At 49.5% G+C, this 19730-nt stretch overlaps 1 protein-coding gene across 5 annotated transcripts in view; it reads right to left on the bottom strand.

Moving 5' to 3' along the window:
- Positions 1 to 19235, bottom strand: part of NISCH (nischarin) — a 34475-nt gene extending 15240 nt beyond the window's left edge. For all 5 annotated transcript variants that reach the window (XM_069475800.1, XM_069475801.1, XM_069475802.1 and 2 more), the window contains exons 1-11: positions 19025 to 19235; positions 16827 to 16910; positions 15913 to 16095; positions 7096 to 7144; positions 6002 to 6165; positions 5583 to 5678; positions 4054 to 4149; positions 2156 to 2308; positions 1450 to 1518; positions 816 to 1001; positions 514 to 642 (exon numbers count right to left, since the gene is read on the bottom strand). In XM_069475800.1, the coding sequence (XP_069331901.1) occupies positions 514 to 642; positions 816 to 1001; positions 1450 to 1518; positions 2156 to 2308; positions 4054 to 4149; positions 5583 to 5678; positions 6002 to 6165; positions 7096 to 7144; positions 15913 to 16095; positions 16827 to 16910; positions 19025 to 19120 (1305 nt within the window). In that variant the 5' untranslated portion in view covers positions 19121 to 19235. The remainder of the gene's footprint in view (positions 1 to 513; positions 643 to 815; positions 1002 to 1449; positions 1519 to 2155; positions 2309 to 4053; positions 4150 to 5582; positions 5679 to 6001; positions 6166 to 7095; positions 7145 to 15912; positions 16096 to 16826; positions 16911 to 19024) is intronic.
- Positions 19236 to 19730: the final 495 nt, after the last annotated feature.

Here is a 19730-nt window from a genome sequence, read left to right as displayed (position 1 = left end):
CCTGCTCAAGGCTGAGGAGATGGTGCACCTCCTAAGGGCTGTTTGGTTGACATGGCGATAGGTGGTCAGCCAGCCAGCGGCAGCAGGCACCAGGCCCCAGGCTGGGCTGTGCTGGTAGAGGCAAACCCTTTGGATTTCTAGTCAGACACTATGGCCACAAGCTGTCCAGGAAACACGATAATTTCAAGTATCTCATTTCTGTCCCTTGCCTAGGATGAACAATGCTTTTTGTTAAGAGTTGAAGACAGGCCCTCCACACGGAGTTTGTGCCTGCTGGCTCCTGGGGAGTCCTGGCCCGAGGCTCTGATAGTGGCATCCTGTGAGCCAGCAGCTCCCAACAGGAAAGAGGGGGGAGACGCAAGGGAGCCTTTTCCCGGGGACAGCATGGACTTCCCAGAACCAAAAGGCCCTCAAGGGCCAGGCATCCTTCTGAAACAGGCAAGGGTAGAACAACAGGCCTCCCTCCGACTCTGCCCTGTCTCCCCGGGTGCCAATGACCGCACCGGGGCTTACCTCCGAGGCCCTCTCTCCAAACTGAGCGAGCACCTTGGTCCGGTAGTCAGGGATGATGCTCAGAGGGTTGTTCAGCAGAGCCACGTGCTCCAGGCATGGGAGGCTGCCTATGCTCCTGACCTCCTCCATCTGCAAGGCATGAGTTCCATTCCCTTTGGTGCCTTTTCTTACATATCAGCAACACACCAACATGTTTGATGGCCTCTTTTAAATGAAAGGAATCTTAACATTCTTCTTGAAAGTGATACACACCAAGGCACAGAAGTCCCAGGAGCCTGAGATGCTCCGGCGCCACGGCTCACCTGTTCGATTCTGTTGTTGCTGAGATCCAGGTTGACCAGTGAGTAGAGCTTGTGCAGGCCGCTCAGACTCTCTAGGAGGTTGCCTGCCAGATTCAGGGTCTTGATGTTCCCTAGTTTGGTGTGAACCCCTTCCAAAGTGGAGAGCTTGTTGTAGGACAGGTCCAGGTGCACAAGGTTGTACAGGTGCTGCATCAGCATCGAAAACAGGGTAAAGTGGTTCAGGTGAAGTCTCCAAAGAAAAGGGATTGATGCTAACGGCACGACAGGCCCTCCAACCCAAACCACCCAATCTGCAAGTCCCTCTGATGGTGACTGGGAAGGGAAGTCCCACTCTTCCCCTGCACATGCCATGGCACAGTGCACCCCTGCAGACAGGTTGGGGTGGACACTGAAAACAAGGCTGTCCATCTTCAGGACAGAGGTGCCTCACCATGCACTCAGTTTGTGTTTATTCATCTTTTCTAATTCTTTGGAACTGGAGCAACAATCACTCAGTGCATCACTGGGTCCCTCAATAGAGGAGGCAGCCCCTGCCCTTACGAACTCCTGGGTATGGCCCATTTCCCAAGGCTGCGTCAGCCTCCGAAACTCTCAGAATGGGACCTTGGGCAGGGCTGGTCTCCAAAGACATTACCTGCAGATTGTCCACAAACAGCAATCCATTGTGACTCAGGTCCAGGAACTCAATCTTTGGGATTAGTTTCTTATGAAAGAAAAGAACACCCGATGTTACTCTGCGGGGCTGGACCCTACACAGCCCCCACACACAGTGGACGGTCGGCCCAGACCCTCACTCCTGATCACAGACTCCGGCCGCCTGGCCCTGCAGCGCCCCTGAAGGACGCACGGTGACTCCAGTGCTGGGCACAAGCCAGTTTACAGAACACTTGGCTGATGAAAATGACACACAGCAAGGTCCCAGACAGAGAAGGGAGTGTGTCCTTCAATCCTGCCCACACCCTGCCCACACCTACCGAGCAGCACAAATACAGGAACCACACTCTTACTGCCCAAATGCCCTCTGGAAGTCCCTCTGACAGGCGCGTACCTGTCATCTTAGGAGTGATTTTTCTGCTCTATTCCTTGGGAGTAAATGTCATCACTTATTATAGTTCTATTATATCAAATGTATATGCAATTAATATGTTTTATTTGATTATAAGTACTACATTGCCAAATTTTAAGTAATTCCACTTGGAAATTAACTTAAAAAATTGCAGGCAATGCACAGAGCACTGAATACAGGTTTTCTGTGGTCCTTCCAGAAAAAGTCAAGTCAAATACCCAATCTCAGGGTTTGATCAGGCCAGAGGGGCCCCTGGCACCCGCCGAGAGCATACCACAGACTCGTCGATCGCAGAGATGCTGTTGTGGCTCAGATCGAGAGTGGTCAGTGCTTGCCAAGTGGGGATGACAGCAGTCACAGGGCCTTCCAGGGCCGTGCCTTCTGGCTCCCACTCATCAAATTCCAAGGCTTCAGGAACAAGGACTTCCTGCACAAGAACATCTGTTGAGCACCACACGCAACACTCACTAGGAACACAATCATTGCAAAATTTAAGGAAGGGCTGGAGCATATTTAGCATGTGGAAGTGAACTTGCATTAAAACAGGGCTTTTCATATGTCTTAAACGATTGCGAAATAACTGAAAAGCTTAGCCACATAACAGCCGCTTAGCTTACGTCCTGGCCCTGCTTCAGGAGCAAATGCTTTTCAAGCCCATAAGGGCCTTTTGCTACATGCCGATGCCTTTTCTGGCTTAAATCTCAGGGGGTGGCGGTCAGAATTCATGGTGTTTCCAGGCAACTAACTGCACTTTCCTAGCTGATGATGTGGTCCTCACTGCGGACAGTGGGCCCTTTTAACCGTTCCTTCACAGGGATAAAGTCAATGCTAAAACCAGGGTAGCCATGCAGAGCCCCGGGACCACTGAAAGGAGGGAGACAGGCCTTCTCGCTGACACTTTTGATGCCTACAAGACCTCTCCTCTCACGATGGATCACCTTGGGCTCCTTTAGCCAGGCAGCAAGCAGAGCCTCAGTGGGACAAGGTGGCCCAATGCCCTTGCTCTCTCCGTTAAGAGAGAAACTTCACCAAATCTTGATCATACGCCTGAAGTCATAAAATTAGCCACTATATGCTTTTTCTATACCTGGGGAAGGACTTTAACATTACCAAGGTGTAACTCATAAAAGAAAGAAAGCTCCTGCATTCCCAATTCAAATGTTTTTGCTGCTCACATACAAACAACAGGGCCCGGCACTTCCACAACCTCACCTTCTACTTCAAGTCCACGGAGAACAAGACAGAAATGAGAGCTAAGCCAGGGCTTGTTAAGCATAGAGAAACAGTGATATCAATCTAACTAATAAAGGTCCTGCCACTTGCCACGCTGAACACTTTGTTCACTAAAAACCGGTGACATTTTATTTTGAGGGGCAAAACACAGTTCCCTAAAATGTCTTGTTAACAACATTGATTGATTTTTTTTTTTTTTTTTTAAGAGACAGGGTCTCACTCTGTTGCCCAGGCTACAGTACAGTGGGTGATCATGGCTCATTGCAGCCTTCAACTCCTGGGCTCAAGTATGGCTAACTTTTTTTTTTTTTTTTTTTTTTTTTAGACAGAGTCTCGCTCTGTTGCCCAGGCTAGAGTGCTCTGGAGTCAGCCTAGCTCACAGCAACCTCAAACTCCTGGGCTTAAGCAATCCTTCTGCCTCAGCCTCCCAAGTAGCTGGGACTACAGGCATGCACCACCATGCCTGGCTAATTTTTTTCTATATATATAATTTTAGCTGTCCAGATCATTTGTTTCTATTTTTAGTAGAGATCGGGTCTCACTCTTGCTCAGGCTGGTCTCAAACTCCTGACCTCGAGAGCATGGCTAACTTTAAAAAAAAATTTTGTAGATGGGGTCTTGCTATGTTGCCCAGACTGCTCTCGAACTCCTAGCCTCAAGCTATCCTCCTGCTTCAACCTCCCAAAGTATTGGAATTACAGGTGTGAGCCACCCCACCTGGCCAACAACATTGATTTTTGATAAAGATGTGAACTAATGTGTCCCAAGGGCTGTTAAGTGCTGGGAGGTCCTGCATGTGTGTGTGACTCCCAAGGTGAAGGTCCAGCCGCTGAGTACCGATGGATATCCAAGTGTCCATACCCATCCTCAGTGGTGGGACTGCAGACCAGGACCCTGACCCAGAGGCATTGCCCCAGGCAGGAAACAGATGAAACTTACCTTCATCGAGGTTGCTGAGAAGCGGATGCTCATTGTGGCTAAGGAGGGCTTCGATGCCACCAGCCCTCGGATATGCTTGGCATCACAGTGACTTATCTGGAACAAGGAACAGCTGTCTCAGAAGCAGTATTCTTGCTCTATCGTAAGTCCCAGGAAGTGGGTGGTCATCACCCACGTACAAAAGCAGCACAGCGACAGGCAAGCCTGAATCCTTAGAGACAGAGGCGACTCCCCATCTGTCTCTCTTTTTCCCAATGTTGAGTGGTGACCAAACATTCTCTGAAATATCTAGTAAGACAGGCACTTGGTTTCTCAGACTCACAAAGAACCACAAATTCCATTTTCTCTGTGAGGGCTGCTTGGGGCTTGGCAGGTGGACAGAAGATGTGGGTCATGGAAACCAGAGCTGGAGAACAAGGTGCCTCCACGACGCAGTGGGTGTGGCGGGCCCTCCTGCGCCCCTAGCCCCCAGTCCACCTCAGCTGTCCTGAGACGAGGAGGGGAGGGGTACGGCCAAAGCACACTCCCCCGAGCCACCTGCCCAAGCGCCACACACCCACAGACCCAAACCCACGAAGCCTCAGCCGGGTGAGCAGGGGCTGGGGTGGGTTTTCCTCTCGCGTCTCAGTCCTCCCTGGGCCTGCAGCGGTCTAGGCATACCACAAGATTCCAGCAAGGGGGTGGTCCTTAGGGTCTCTGGGACAAACCTAGAATGCTGCAGGCAGAATAGCCCAATGGGAAGTGGAGGCTCTGGGGGCAGACTCAGCTGAATTCGAATCCCAGCTTTCTCCTCATTAACTGTGTGATCTTGGCCAAATGTCCTCATCTCCCCAAGACTCAGTTTCCTCAACTGTAAAATGGGGCTAAAAGTGCTCTTTTCACAGGGCTGTTGGGAAGATTCAACCAAAGAGACATGGGGCATAGGGCCAAACATAAAAGCCATGCTTTAAAAACTTAAAAGCTTAAAATAAGCTTTAAAACATATTTTAGTATTCATTATTGACTCCCCTTTCTTTTCAAAAATAACAAAATTGGCATTGAGAACCAAGGAGTTCAGCAGTGAGTAATGCAAAATATGTCCTGTTAAGGGCAGATAGCCCAGGGGGCAGAGGACCCTGAGAGCCCTTTGTTGGTCTGCCTTGGGAAATACAGATTTGGACTTGGCTCTGTCTGACCCTCAGGATGACTCCCAGGACTTCAATTTCAACAACGTGCTTCCCACGCCCCCATGAAGAGGCCCAGAAGGAGCCAGGTGCTGGTGCCTCCCCCCTGTCTAAATGCCCCCTGCTGCCCAGGCCAAGGACAGAGGCATGCGGACCAGCCAAGGAGAGGAGAGGCCCCTCTTTGCCCGCACAGGGCCTGGCTTACCTATGCGGAATCTGCCACATGGTGCCAAATATGAAAGCAACGGTGCCTTATACTTAAATTGGACACCTGACATCACAAATGCTCCCCAGGCACAGAGAGTCACAGCGAAAGGATGCCCGCGCTGGGGGCCCCGCCTGCATTTCAGCGGCCCTGAGCCTTACCTCCACCTGATGAAGGGACTTGAATATTGATAGATCAAACGGCAGAAACTGCTCCTGAATGTTGCTGGTCCCAAAAGGTCCTTCTGTGCCAGAAACCTGAGGCCAAAGATGTGGCTTGAATCAGGGATGCCGCTGTGACCGTCCGTCCCCTATTCACATGCACAGGGCAGCACTGCAGCAGCTGACAAGCCTGAACCTTTGACCATTTCTGCCTTCAACAAAGCAGGCAAAGGCCCAGGTTTGAAGTTAAGGGGACTGGGACATTGGGTCATGACCGCCCCCTGGTGCCCACAGCCAGAAGCACAGTGCCAAGAACACCAGGTGGCCTGCCTTTAGCAGGAAGCACACACACTGCCCCCCAGGGAGCTGTCAGGCCCCACCCACTGAGGCTCTCCACAGCCGAGCTGCTCTGGCTTTACCTTAAGGTACTTAAGGCGACAGGTGAAGTCCAGGATGTGCCCAAGGTCAGTCTTGGCGTCTCCACTGGTGCATGTGGGCTTCCCCTGCAGCAGCTGCTCGGTGACCGCATAGAGCTGCAGGGGCCCGATGGCAAAGACCTCGCCGGCCCCCAGGAGCTGCTCTCCTGCAACAGCCATGCCCTGAAGGACGAGTGTCCAGCCCCAGCCCCTGCCCTCATGCAGCCAGGGCATCTGTCCGCCAGGCCAACAGTCAACAGGCACTTGGCAAACACCTAGTATGTGCCCCACCGTATCGGAGCAAAGCCACAGCCCTGAGCACGCAGGAGAGCTGCCCTCCTGAGTGCACACTGGGCACAAGGCCGCCCTAGACATCTGACGACAGGGGAGGGCAGGGCCATGGGGCTGTGCAGCTGGGGACCACCCTGAGCAATGAGGCTGAAGGCACTAAGCCAGGGTGAGGCTGACAAGAGGAAGCATTCCAGACAACAGACCTACTACGCTGCAGCCTCCTAAACGCAGACATCCAGGTCAGGTGCGGGCCAAGGATGCCAGCACAGTGCTGACTGGCACCTGGTCCTTGCTCTGCTCCTTCCAGCCATGTCCCTCAAGCAGATCACTGGGCCTCCAACCCTCAGTGTCCTTACCTGTACCTAACCTATGGCTCCTGGCTCCAGTATGATGCTAAACACCAGGCTGGACTACAGGGAGCACTTGTTGCATGTTAGCTACTGTTACTATGCTCATGACCCAAGGTGAGCTTCTATTATAGTTGCCATCTGAACCCTTTCAGGTAAGCACAAACCAGGTGCAAGGGGGCAGCATGCCATCCACCTTCCAACACCCCACCACAGGCACTCAGGAGTCTTAAGGTAAAGGGCCCAGTCTTCAGACCTGGCTACCCGCAGGGCAGGAAGGTGGGCAGGTGTGGCTGTGGACCAGGTCCAGGGATTTGGGCAACCCCAAGGAGGTGGGCCGCTGCTAGGACTTGCTTGGCACAGCTCAACAGATGGAGTTCTGTGCCACCCTGGGCCTCGGGCCACCTAGCAGGACTAGGCAAGTTGTGCCCAACATTTCAAGGACCTGTGGCCACATACCTTTTTCAAAGAGCTCTTCGGCCAATGCTGCAGTGATGCCATTTATCTCCTGCAGAGAAAACAAAACCTGTCGTTAGAAAGTGCACCTGGCCTGTCACTGTGATTTACAAACTCCCTGCCATCTACCCCCTCTGCTGTGGCAGTACCAGCTCTCTAGAAAGTTAAACAAAATAAAGGAGAGGGTAAACCTATAATGAAGCAAGGAGCTTAGAAGGGGAAACTAAGCGTTTCTAGTTACACGGATACCTGGAATGTCTCCTCAAAAGTGGAATGGAAACCAGACTAATGGCTGCAACTCCCAGTCCATGGGCACTGGCTGAGCACACAAGCGCTCAGGAGGCCAGCACAGCTGAGCTATGCCAAGGGCTTTCAGGAAGCTAGCAGCTTCCCAAACTGGCTCCAGGAGTCCCTAGGAGAGGGCGAAGCAGAGAGGAAGTCCTGTTTCTTCTGGAAAAGGGGCTCCTATCACCCTGGTGGGATGAGGGACCTCCCAGAGCCAACCCTCCCTGGGAATAAGCATTTCCACTTTTTCTCATGTTTCACCTGTATCTCAGGAGAGCAAACACTTGTTTCTTCCCATGCTCCATCTCTTCCAGACGCACAACAGTACCACTTAGCCCCAGGTCACAAGAAAGACGTGGGAAAGGATTTCCTTTTTAAATGAGGCAACAGAGGCATTGCAAGGACAAGCCTTTGGTCATGTGAACAGCTAACCTGCTGGATCTGAATTCACACCAGGCAATGAATTCGGTGGCTCCTTAAATCCTCCCCAATGCCCCAATGCCAAAAAGAGGAAGCTGCTCCCTTTTTGTTTGATTTTTGGGTTTCGTTTTTTTTTTAGAAACAAGGTTTCATTCTGTCACCTGGGCTGGAGTACAGCGGCACAATCATAGATCACTGCAACCTTGAACTGCTGGGCTCAAGCGATCCGCCCTCCTCAGCCTCCTGAGTAGCTGAGACTTCATATGCGCAACCTCCCTGACACCCTGGCTAATTAAAAAAAATTTTTTTTTGTAGAGACAGGGTCTCACTATGTTGCCCAGGCTGGTCTCGACTCCTGGCCTCAAGCTATCCTCCAGCCTCAGCCTCCCAAAGTGATGGGATTATAGGCATGAGCCACCACACCTGGCCTAGGACCCTGTTTCACAGATGAGCAAAGGGGGAGAGGTGCTGTGACCCTACAATTTTACAAGGCCAGGAACTAGCAAAGCCACACTCAAGGCACTTGGCCTTGGGCCTCTCTGTGCACAACCAGCTGCCTCAGCACTTCAGCAGTGTAATCGTGGGGTTGGCAGGGCCCTCCAAAGCCCTCTGCCTCGCTCCCCCACACCCCACAGGTAAGAAATTTAACTAATAGACAGAAGGCAGCCAACAGGCCTTTTTGTAAACAGGTCCAGATGGAGGCTGCATAATCACCCTCATAACTCACTGGAACGTCGCTGCCACTGGGACATGCAATTCATGTGTTTATGGGACTCAAAAGGCACCAGGTTACAGAAGACAGTGTGTCCTTTCCCTGTTTATCTCTTTGGTTGTTTGTCTCCTTCTTGTTATCTTTTCTATATCATGGCTATTTTAATGGCTGTTTATATGTTGCAAGTATTTCCTCCTCGTCTGTGTATGTCATTTACCTTTGTTCACAATGGTTTTCTTGACATAGAGAGGTTTTTCATTTTTACATTGTTTAAACCTGCAATTCTTTTCCTTTGTGACTTCTGGGGCCTCTTCTCCCACCCCAAGATTATAAGGTACTCTCCTTTCTTTTGGTCCTTTTTGGTATCTTTTAAAAACGTGTTTATTCCTTTAATCTGCTTGAAATTCAGTTTACATATAGCACGAGAATAACCTGGCTCCCCCTCCCCCACCCCAGACAAAAAGCCAAAAGGAGCAAACAGAGCCCCAGCTTTAAGGGACTTAGAGCCCAGCAGGGTACAGGGCCACATGTAAATGGGCCAACAGAGGGACAAAGCAGGCCCTGAGCAGGAGTGGGTTCCTGCTGCAAGTAAGAGGAGAAGCTATGGGTTCCCTCAGAAGTTCACCTTCAGTCTCTTGCAACCACTTAAACTCAGTTACGTTTTCCTTGGTAGCTGTGAAGAACTAAAAAGGAGGAGGAGTTTGGAATGATCCAAAGGCTTGTTTCTCCACGGATGGGTTTGAGAACCAAGCCCTGCCTATAAATCAGCACTTCCTAGTCCTCCCTGCTGTCAGATCACCTGGATCTGAGCAGGTCCCAGGGGCTGCCAATCTTTGCCCACCTCAATTTCCCAAGAGTAGCTCCAGGGCCTCTCAGACACCTTGTTATGGACACAGGCTCCCAGAGGTCTCTCACGGGAAAGGGTTCCTTGCCCCATGATCAGTACCAAGCAACCCTCCCTTTCACAGCACGGTTCCTCAGCCAGCTGGCACCAGCTCAGAAAGAACACTGAGAAAAAAATCTCCTTGGGCTGGGTGTGGTAGCACCTGCCTGTAGTCCCAGCTACTCAGGAGGCTGAGGCGAGAGGATCACCTGAGGCCAGGAGTTCGAGTCCAGACTGGGCAACAGAGTGAGACCCTGTCTCTCAGAAAAAAAAAAAAAAAAAAAAAAAATCGCCCTGGATGCCAGCCCGTCTAAGGGGACAGGGCTGCAATTTCCAGAAAACTCAGAAAGCTGAGAGATAGTGAGGGCCAAGGGCTCCTACTAATCAAACAGCAAGCTTTCACTTCTGAGGAATCTCAAAAGCAAACTGTAAAATTTTTTCTCCCTGCTCCTTGGGGCACAGGAAGTGCATACCGTTGCAACACTTTCTACTTGGTTTCCCAGGCCAATCTTCACCATGGAAGGGAGACTGAACCAGATAGGAACACAGAAATGCCTCAGCCCCCAAACCTAGAGCACTGGCCTCCCCAGAGAGTTCTCTGGTCAAACCGTGGGCTTGTGAGCAAAGATGTGCAGAGTCAGGAGGAGATGGGGGCCTCAGTGGCCCCTGAGCCTAAGCTGCTGCAGATACTCTTAGGAGGTCACCTGTGGAGACAGGCAACTCCCCACGTGCCCTATACCATCTGTGTTGAAGGAACTTGAAGTGCCATACACCTCTGAATTGAAATGTATTTTTAAAAAGGACATTCTTTATACCTCAATGAAAATTTCAATTAAAAAATCATTAATATTAGCTATGTTTACAAATTTTAATATAACACTCACCTTCCAAATGTGTTACAGACCAACTAATCAGCCGCACCACCAGCTGCTGGGACCCTATGCTGGTGTGTAGCCTTGGGCAGGGGTTTGAGCTTCACATAAACACACCATGGACTAGTCAGGCTGTAGCTCTGTGACTTACATGCACACAGAGCCCTGCGACCAAGTGTACCCAGAAACACATATGCCTGCATGCAAAGGAAAACCTCAGGCCAGTCCCTGATGCATCTGTTTGGCACATGCTCAGGCAGTGAGATTGTCGCTGGGGCATTAACCAGGGAATTAATTACACATCACTGAGACCATCATCCAAGTGTGGTTTCTTTTTTTTTTTTTTTTTTGAGACAGAGTCTCGCTCTGTTGCCCAGGCTAAAGTGCCATGGCGTCAGCCTAGCTCACAGCAACCTCAGACTCCCGGGGCTCAAGCAATCCTTCTGCCTCAGCCTCCCGAGTAGCTGGGACTACAGGCATGCGCCACCATGCCCGGCTAATTTTTTCCATATATTTTTAGTTGTCCAGCTAATTTCTTTCTATTTTTTTAGTAGAGGCAGGGTCTCGCTCTTGCTCAGGCTGGTCTCGAACTTCTGACCTCGAGCAATCCTCCTGCCTCGGCCTCCCAGAGTGCTAGGATTACAGGCGTAAGCCACCGTGCCCGGTCCCAAGTGTGGTTTAGACACACAATGCTAAGGATTGGGGGTCTTTGTCTAACTTTATTTATGTTGGTGATGAGGCATTCTTGCAGGAGTCAGGTATATTATGTGTGATTCAACTTGAAGCAAAATGTCCCTACTGAGGGACTCAAACCTAAACTGCAACTAAAGAGAGTTCCAAGACGGTAAGTAACCTGACAAGAAATCTGTTATCATTCACCGCCTCAGTACTCTGAAGTAAAACAAACCATGGAAGTAAATTGGACGCTAAAGCCAATGTTAAGATGGTAACAGTTCAACATAGCCCCTGATTCCACATTTTGAGAAATATCTTTGCTCTAGCCAACTGGCTTTAAAACAAAAAATTAACATAAATACCTTTCAAGAGAACCAAATGTCTTTCATTACCAGGACAGCCCAGTAATGGCTGTCACATGGCCCACCCTGACCCTGGGCCCATCCTCTTCTAAGCCCTTGACCTTCATTGCACCGTCTCCTGCAGGTCTCACAGGGGATCAGGATCATCACCCTCCAACTCACAAGAGGGGAACTAGGGCACAGAGAGGTTAAATGACTGACTTGGAATAAACTGGTGGGAAGCAGTATAGCTGGGAGATAAACTCGGCTCTGCCCATCTCCAAGTCCACTGTTAGATGTCCTGCCCCCAAATGGTGTGCTGGAATTCGCTGTGGGATTCCCTTTCACTGAGTTTGAAAACCTCTGCTCTAGGAGTGCTGGGACGAGGTCTGTGACTGTGGGTCCAGGATCAGGGCACAGCTACCTAGAGAGACAGCAGAAATGGGTCCCAGTACTGCAGTGTGCCCTCTCACTGCAACACAGGCTGCACCGTCCCCCAGACTCCCCAGCTCAGACTTGGCTGGGAACAGAAGTGGTGCTTTCTTTCTTCGTCATTAAAATCCATGCTGCAAAAGAATGAAGTTGGATCCCTATTTCACACCATATACAAAAAGTAACTCAAAATAGACCAAAGATCTAAATTAAGAGCTAAAACTACAAAGCTCTTGGAAGAAAATATAGATATAAATTTTTGTGATCTTGGATTAGGCAAGGGTTTCTTAGATATGACACCAAAAACACAAGCAACCAAAGAAAAAAATTGATAAACTGAACTCAAAGTCTAAAACTTTTGTGCCTCAAAGGACAGTATTAAAAAAATGAAAAGAATGAGAGGAATTATTTACCTATTACATTTCTGACACGGTCCAGTATCCAGAATATACAAAGAACTCTTACAAATCAACAAAAGACAACCCAATTTTTAAAAGGACAAAGGATTGAAAACATTTCTCCAAAGATATACAAACAGCCAATAAGCATATGAGAATAGGCTCCACATCATTAGTCACTAGGAAAATGCAATCAAAACCATAATGAAATACCACTCCACACCCACTAGGACGTCTACAATGAAAAAAAATGGACAAGTGTTAGCAAGGACATGGGGACATTATAACCAATACATTCCTTATGGGAATGTAAAATAGTATAGCAATTTTGAAAACATTTTTCCAGTTCTTCAAAAAGTCAAACATGCAGTTACCATATAACCCAACTTCCACTGCTAGGTATTTAACCAACAAAAATGAAAACATAAGTTCACACAAAAACTTATACATAAATTTTCATAGCAGCATTATTCACAATAGCCAAAAAGTGGAAACAACCCAAGTGCCCGTCAACTGATAATGGATAAGCATAATGTGGTATATCCAAATGATACAATATTACTAGTCACAAAAGGACTGAAGGATTAATGTTATAATATGAATGAAAACAGTGCTAAATGAAAGAAGCCAGTCACAAAAGCCACATATTATATGATTCCATTTATATGAAATGTCCAGACTAGGCAAACCCATAGAGACAGAAAGTAGACTCAGTGACTGCCAGAGACTGAGGGGCAGAGGGATGGGAAGTGACTGCTAATGGGTACAGGGTTCCTTTTTGGGGTGATGAAATGTTCTAGAATTAGATAGTGGTGATGGCTGCACAACTTTGTGAATATACTGAAAACTACCAAATTGTACACTTTAAAAGAGTGAATTTTATGGCATGTAAATTATATGTCAATTAAAAAACAATCCACATCACAGCTAAATAGAGTACCCTGTCCAATGTCAGCAACACAAGAGGTGGAACACATTGGAACAATTTCAAAGAGGACAGTACAAAGGTTAAGAGAAACATTCCTTAGAGAGCTCCCAGCCTGGGGAAAAGGCTGACAGATCTTATAGGCCCTGTTTTTTCAAACTCAAATGAAGATCTAATCCAGTGGTTCTCAACTGAGGGCAATTGTGCCCCACAGGGGGACATTTGGCAATGTCTGAAAACATTTTTAGATGCTGCAACTGGGTAGGGAAGTGCTACTGGCATCCGGTGGGCAGAGGCCAGGGATGCTGCTGAACGATGCGTAGGACAGCACCTCACAGCAAAAAATTATGCAGTTCAAAATGTCAACAGTGCCACAGTTGAGAAACCCTGGTGTAATCTAATGATGGGTCCAATTACTATTTTAAATCCTGGTCTTCCTGAATGATGGTTTAAAATTAAAAAAAAAAAAAAAAAAAAAGAAAAAGAAAACTATCTTAAATCCTTGGATTTATATAACTTAGGGATCTGTTCAATAACAATAATTTCAAATATGTCCAAGTTGCTCCAAGTAGTAGAGCACGCCTCAAAGCAGAACCAGGGATGTAACTGGCCCCAGGCTCATCTCAGGCAAACCAGTCTCAAAAGAACAGTTGAGGCTGGGCATGGTGGCTCATGCCTGTAATCCCAGCATTTTGGGAGGCCAAGATGGGAGGATCAGTTGAGGCCAGGAGTTTGAGACCAGCCTGAGCAACACAGGGAGACCCTTTCTCTACAAAAAATTAAAAAATTGGCAGGCATGGTGGCACGCACCTGTAGTCCCAGCTGAGGTGGGAAGATTGCCTGAGCCCAGGAGTTTGAGGCTATAGGAAGCTATGATTGGGCCACTGCACTCCAGTATGGGCAAGAGAGCAAGACCCTGTATCAAAAAAAAAGGAAAAAAAAAAAAAGAAGAAAAGAAAAGCAGTGCAGGCCCTTCCATGCTCAGAGCTGGGAAAACTCAAGGCAGGTTTTGAGACCTCCTCTCCTCAAAGGCACAGGTCTCAAGCAGTGAATTATACTTTCATAGGGCTGCTTATCCAGTTTCACCCTTAAATGGCTAATCAAAGCTTTCTTAAAATGCAGTATTTCTTAAAATACTAACCAGTAAAGTTTATCTGAAAGACATGCATAAAGAATGCAAATTTTTTCTCACATAAGGAAATGTAAAAATATGTTTACAACAGGAAATGTTGTTAACTATATACTTGCCGGCATATGCTAAATAAAATTCAAAGCAAACATATAGACCCCATCTATAAATGCCACCTATTTTTCCACAGGGCCCCTTCAGGCTTAGTGGCTCAAGGCTAGCACTGTCATCAAATTTCCAGGCTCTATTTAGTGCTCCGAGAAAGGTTCAGCTATCTTACTGTAAAATGATTTCAAGAAAGTTGTATTTTAAACAAGGCTGGGCCTTTAAGACTGTTGGGCCGGCACAGTGGCTCATGCCTGTAATCCTAGCACTCTGGGAGGCTGAGGCACGAGGATCGCTCGAGGTCAGGAGTTCCAGACCAGCCTGAGCAAGAGCGAGATCCCGTCTTTACTAAAAAAAAAAAAAAAAAAATAGAAAGAAATTAGCTGGACAACTAAAAATATATTGAAAAAAATTAGCTGGGCATGGTGGCGCATGCCTGTAGTCCCAGCTACTCGGGAGGCTGAGGCAGAAGGATTGCTTGAGCCCAGGAGTTTGAGGTTGCTGTGAGCTAGGCTGATGCCACAGCACTCTAGCCTGGGCAACAGAGTGAGACTCTGTCACCACAAAAAAAAAAAAAAAAGGTGAACCTGAAACGAGAATGGAGTTTTTCCTATCTTCATTCATCACATAAAGGGAAAACAATTAAATATAAATTATCTGAAAATCTATCACCCAGAGAAAACTACTCCCAGAATTTTGGTGTAAACCTACAAGTTTCCTAGACAAACAGATGCACATAAATGTTTCTTATAATAATGGGACCATAGTCCACATACCGTTTTATGACTCGATCTTTTCAAATAATATACCTATTTTCCCATGTCAAGAAGTCCACAGCTACACCATCATTTCCCCAGCAGTATGATACCCAACTGTATGACTGTACCCTTTGATTTTTTTTTTAACATCTTCCTCCTGGACTTTTGGATCATCTTCGGTATAATGCTACAATCCTGGAATGACTACCTGTGTTCACATATGCTTTTTGCAGCTGCCTGATTTTTTCTTAGAATAAATTCTCATAAGTGGAACTGCTATTTAATATTTTAGTTTCACACTGCCAAACTGCCCTTCTTGAAGTCTGACAACTCATCCTGTCATCAGCAGCCCATGAAAGTTGTTCTTCCACCCAGAAGGAAGTGCAGAGCTGCTCTACGAGATACTCTCCCATCCAGAGGAAGGTGTCTACCCTCAGTCTCAGCACCCTGGCAGTGTGGACCCTGGAACTGTGCCCCAAATGGTAATATCCCACCATCACAGACTGATCCCTTAGTCTCCAGCTGTGAACCAACAACTCAACAATAGTCTATGCCAGGTGTCAGCTGTTTCCAATCCATTCTCATCCATTGGGATGGAAAACCTGGCTTAAATACCCACAGGCCATTTTTGCTAAAGAAAATGCCTTTCGGTGGAAGAAAACATCTCTGTGGTCACAGCCGGCCTAATTTAACACAAATCTGTTAACAAACGTGCTTCTGCTCACAACCCATCCATAACTGGGGTGGTATTCCTCCATCTTCTAACCTAGGGTGAAACTGCAGCCCTTTCTTCTCATCAAAGCTAAGGTCTACACTGGTTTGCTGCCTCGAGCTTTGGCAGTTGTGGGTTTGCAGGCAAAGGCGAAAACCCCATGAGGAACTTACGTAGAAGTGAAAATGCAAGAAGTGGGCCAGCACTCTGGGGGCCACGCCAGGGAAAGCAGCCAGGAGTGTCTGGAGGTAGACCTCCAGATCCTTCTCCCTCTTCTCCACCAAGCTTCTTGAGTTTTTCCCAATTATCTTTTTAGGTGGAAGCAGATTTTTATCAATCTTTCTCTCTGCAACGAGCTGTAAGAAGACACAAGCACATCAACCACAGAGGCTCTGTGCCTACGTAAGACCAAGGAAAGCAGTCTGAGTGCCAACATTCCTTACAACTTCCGCGGCCCTTCCAGACAGCAGTACAGGATCAGTGATCACACTAGTGCACCTGGGATTTGGCCTCTTCAAATTCAATTAGCATTAGAAATACCAATACAATTCCAGACAAGGAACTCCATCTGGAGACTTTACAGACATTCAGAAAATACCTCTTGGCCCCTAAAATTGCCATCTTTTCCAAACCAGAATGAAAACCCACCAGGGCGGTGGTTTATCTTTAAAATACTCATGCTGCAAATCACCCAGAGACAGATAGTACTCTCCAAAAACAACGAAATAAATGGAATCACAGCCAGATATTAAAATGCAGGCTCTGGAATAGCTATAGTTAGGTGGAACAAGTTCAAACCTGTCCTCTCCCCAGGAAACTGTCCCAGCATCTCATATTCAAGCTAGAATTGGCAATCTTAAAACTGAAATTCAAATATGCTCCTTGCAGACTGTCTCATACAATGCTTGAACGCTAGCATTTACAAGCTGCATTAATGAATGCAGTTATATTACTAAACTGGTTTATTAAAGAAGTAAACTATAGGCATGGAGCCTGTTTTGCCCTAAAACTAATGTAGGGCACGGTGGAAATTTGGCCTAAAAGCCCCCAAGCCCTGAGACACCAGCTCCCAGCTCCTCAGGGTTACCTTTTCATGCAGGTCATGGAAGTCACTATAGCGGTGCTTGACTGTCCACTCATGGATGCCATCAGTGACGTGGATGATATAAACCTAAAAGGGGAAACCGACAGCCCTTGTAGCAAGGGAGGCAGCCAGCAACAAGAAGTACCCTTCCCCCACAGCAATAGCTGCAGGGCACTCAGACCCCCACCAAATGGCCAAAGTCAGGCTGCCCTAGCCCACCAGCCTCTGCGCCTGACCCTTGCTGAGTAGCAGAGCCCCTCTCAGTCTCTTCCATGGCCCTAGCACTAGGGCTGAGGGGCACACAGGACAAGACTGTGGCTCTATCCGTCAGTAAGAAATGGAAAATGTGACTATTACAAGCAGCCACCTCTTTAGTTTTTTACCTCCTGCCTTTAGGTAATTCAAAACCCAACCTGAGCTGCAGGCAAGGCCACCCTTTCCAAGGGAGGCAGAGCAAGGCCAGGTCAAGCCCGACCAGCTCCTCTGTTGTACTTCTTTCCAGGTGCCCTGATTACATCCTGGAAGCAAGTCCTTTTCCAACCCCTTCAACTGGTTCCTGGCTGTGATTTCTATAGCTGAGCCAGGAGTCACAGCACCACGCTGATGGGGGAAGGCAGCTTCTTCGTGCCCTAAAGGAGGCAACATGGCTCAGAGGCAGAGGAAGACCTGAGTTCAAAACCTGGTTCTGCCATTGCCTGGTTGTGTGGCTTATGTGTCACTTATGTAAGTAACTGGGCACCGAAGTTCTCTCTGAGCCTTGGTTCCACCATCTTAAAATCTGATAGGTTTAATGATCAAGTAAGGTAATACATGTAAAATGCTTTGTACAGGGCCTGACACATAGCCAGTGGCCAAAAGGTAGGTGCGTTAATAACATCCAGCTTGGCACACCCAAAGACAGGCGATGGTAGGGTCAGCCTGGATCACCACTTCCCCCTCACACATTCAGAGAAGGGGCTCAGCCGTGAATAGGGAGAGCTTTCTGAAGATGACCTTCCAGCTGAACATAGCCCCTGGGTGATGGCCGGCCAGCCATCAGCTCAGAGACCTCATCCGTCACCTGGACCTGGCCCCTTGGACCTAGTTTCCCTCCCTTCCCTGGAGCATGCAAGGAAGGGGCAGGAAAAAACCGTCAACTCAGCTGAAGCCTCCTGCCCTGAGCAGCCATTTCTCCAGGGCCGGCCTGTTGCTCCAGGATCCGCCCCCAGCCTCTCTTCCCATCCCCCGGGTTCCCTCCCCTCGCCCCCAGGAAAGCAGAGAAAAGCCAGAGGAAAGGCCTTTAGGAGGGGGTGGTTAGGATGAGGGCCAAGCGGGGTGGGGCGCAGGCTGGGCCAAGGCCCCCACCCACTCCCCACCCTGTGGGAACAAAGGACAGGAGGCTGGGAAGTGCTCAACGCGCCCCTAAACCCAGGGCCAGTTTTTGGTGGGCAGTCCACCAGTCTCGTAGGCCTGGCATCCAACCCCATCCAGACCCTGAAGGGCCTCCAACCCCCTCACAGTTGGGAACTACCCCTCTTTTCTGTTCTCCCTCTCCCCCATAGCCTTGAAATATGTGTGGGCGGCTTGTCGCCCCACCTCGCCCACACAGCCCAAAGCCACGAAGCCCTCTAAGGTTTCTAGGGCCTAAGCTTCAGCACTGAGACCACCCCTCATTTCCCCATGGCTGGACTCCACCCCTCCTCCATTCTTGTCTCCGATCGACCCAGATCCTTCCTGCACTTCTCAGAGCACATCTTATCTGCGACCCCAGCCTCCGGGATCGGAGCCCCGCTCTCTGTCCTTCAAAGCCTGCAGGGCTTGACCCTTTCCCCGATTCCATCCATCAAAGACCCTCTCCCAGTCCCTCTCCTCCCAGACCTCATGTCACGGTATCCCAGGTAGGCACCCTCCAGGCCAGGAGGATCTAGAGGGGTTTCACCTCATCTAGACACTCCCCTCTCCCCAGGCCTTTTTATCCCCAAATCCCGCCCCCAACCCGAGGCTCCTTTTCTGATCACGTACCCCTTTCCCAAACCGCTCCCCGGGCCCCGCACGGACTCCCCGCCCGGACCTGCGAGGCCCAAACCCCTTCCCCAGATTCCCTCATCCCAAGCCCCCCTCTCTTAGGTTGCGGGGCCCGATCCCTCCCCAAATCCCCAACCCCAGTCGGACTCCCGGTTCCGGCCACCACCCCGTTTCGGGTGCCCGCGCCCCCAGCACACCGTGTACGTGTCCACGAGCTCGGAGCCCACGACGCGCGCCTCCTTAGCCGGCTCGGCTTCCCGCTCGGGACCGAAGCTGCGCGCCGCGGCCGCCATGTTGGGGGCTCTCCCTCCGCCGCCGCCGCCCGGCACAGACAGGCAGCAGCAGGGGGCGGGGTCAGCGTCCCACCGCCCACCGGCCGCTACCGCCCCCCGCCCCCGCCGCGCGCGGCGCCGCCATCTTGGCCCCGCTGCCTCCCTGCGCCCTCGCCCCGCCCCTCACGCTTAATTGACAGCAGCCACCAACGACGCGCGTGCGCAGGCCGCGCGAGCCTGCTGTCTTGCGTAATCTTACCTGCGTGGATCCTCTGGGTCTGCCTTGCGCAGCCGAGGAGAAACTGAGATCCCGGGCGGTGACAGCTTTGGGCGTCTCCCCTCAGTCCTCGGGAAGGGAGGGCAGAAGGTCCTGCGCCTCCCAGGCTACCCAAAGCAAGTCACTGTTCTGCCTGGCCTCATTTTCCCCCTCCGGAAAAAGGAGGCTGCAGTAGCACCTCACCTGGCTGTTAAGACCTATAAGGAGTGGCTTGAAGGAGAAGATAAGACCTGTGCTTAGAGCAAGAGCAGGGCTAGAGTGACTCTGGGCCGGTTCTGAACCTCTCTGAGATTCGGAGTCTCTGTCAGTTGGGACTCCTGGAGAATTGAGTGGATTAATTCATGCAGTGCCCGC

The sequence above is a fragment of the Eulemur rufifrons genome, chromosome 7 (genome assembly GCF_041146395.1).
Source record: "Eulemur rufifrons isolate Redbay chromosome 7, OSU_ERuf_1, whole genome shotgun sequence".
Classification (NCBI taxonomy): Eukaryota; Metazoa; Chordata; class Mammalia; order Primates; family Lemuridae; genus Eulemur; species Eulemur rufifrons.
This window is presented reverse-complemented; position numbering and strand designations above follow the sequence as displayed.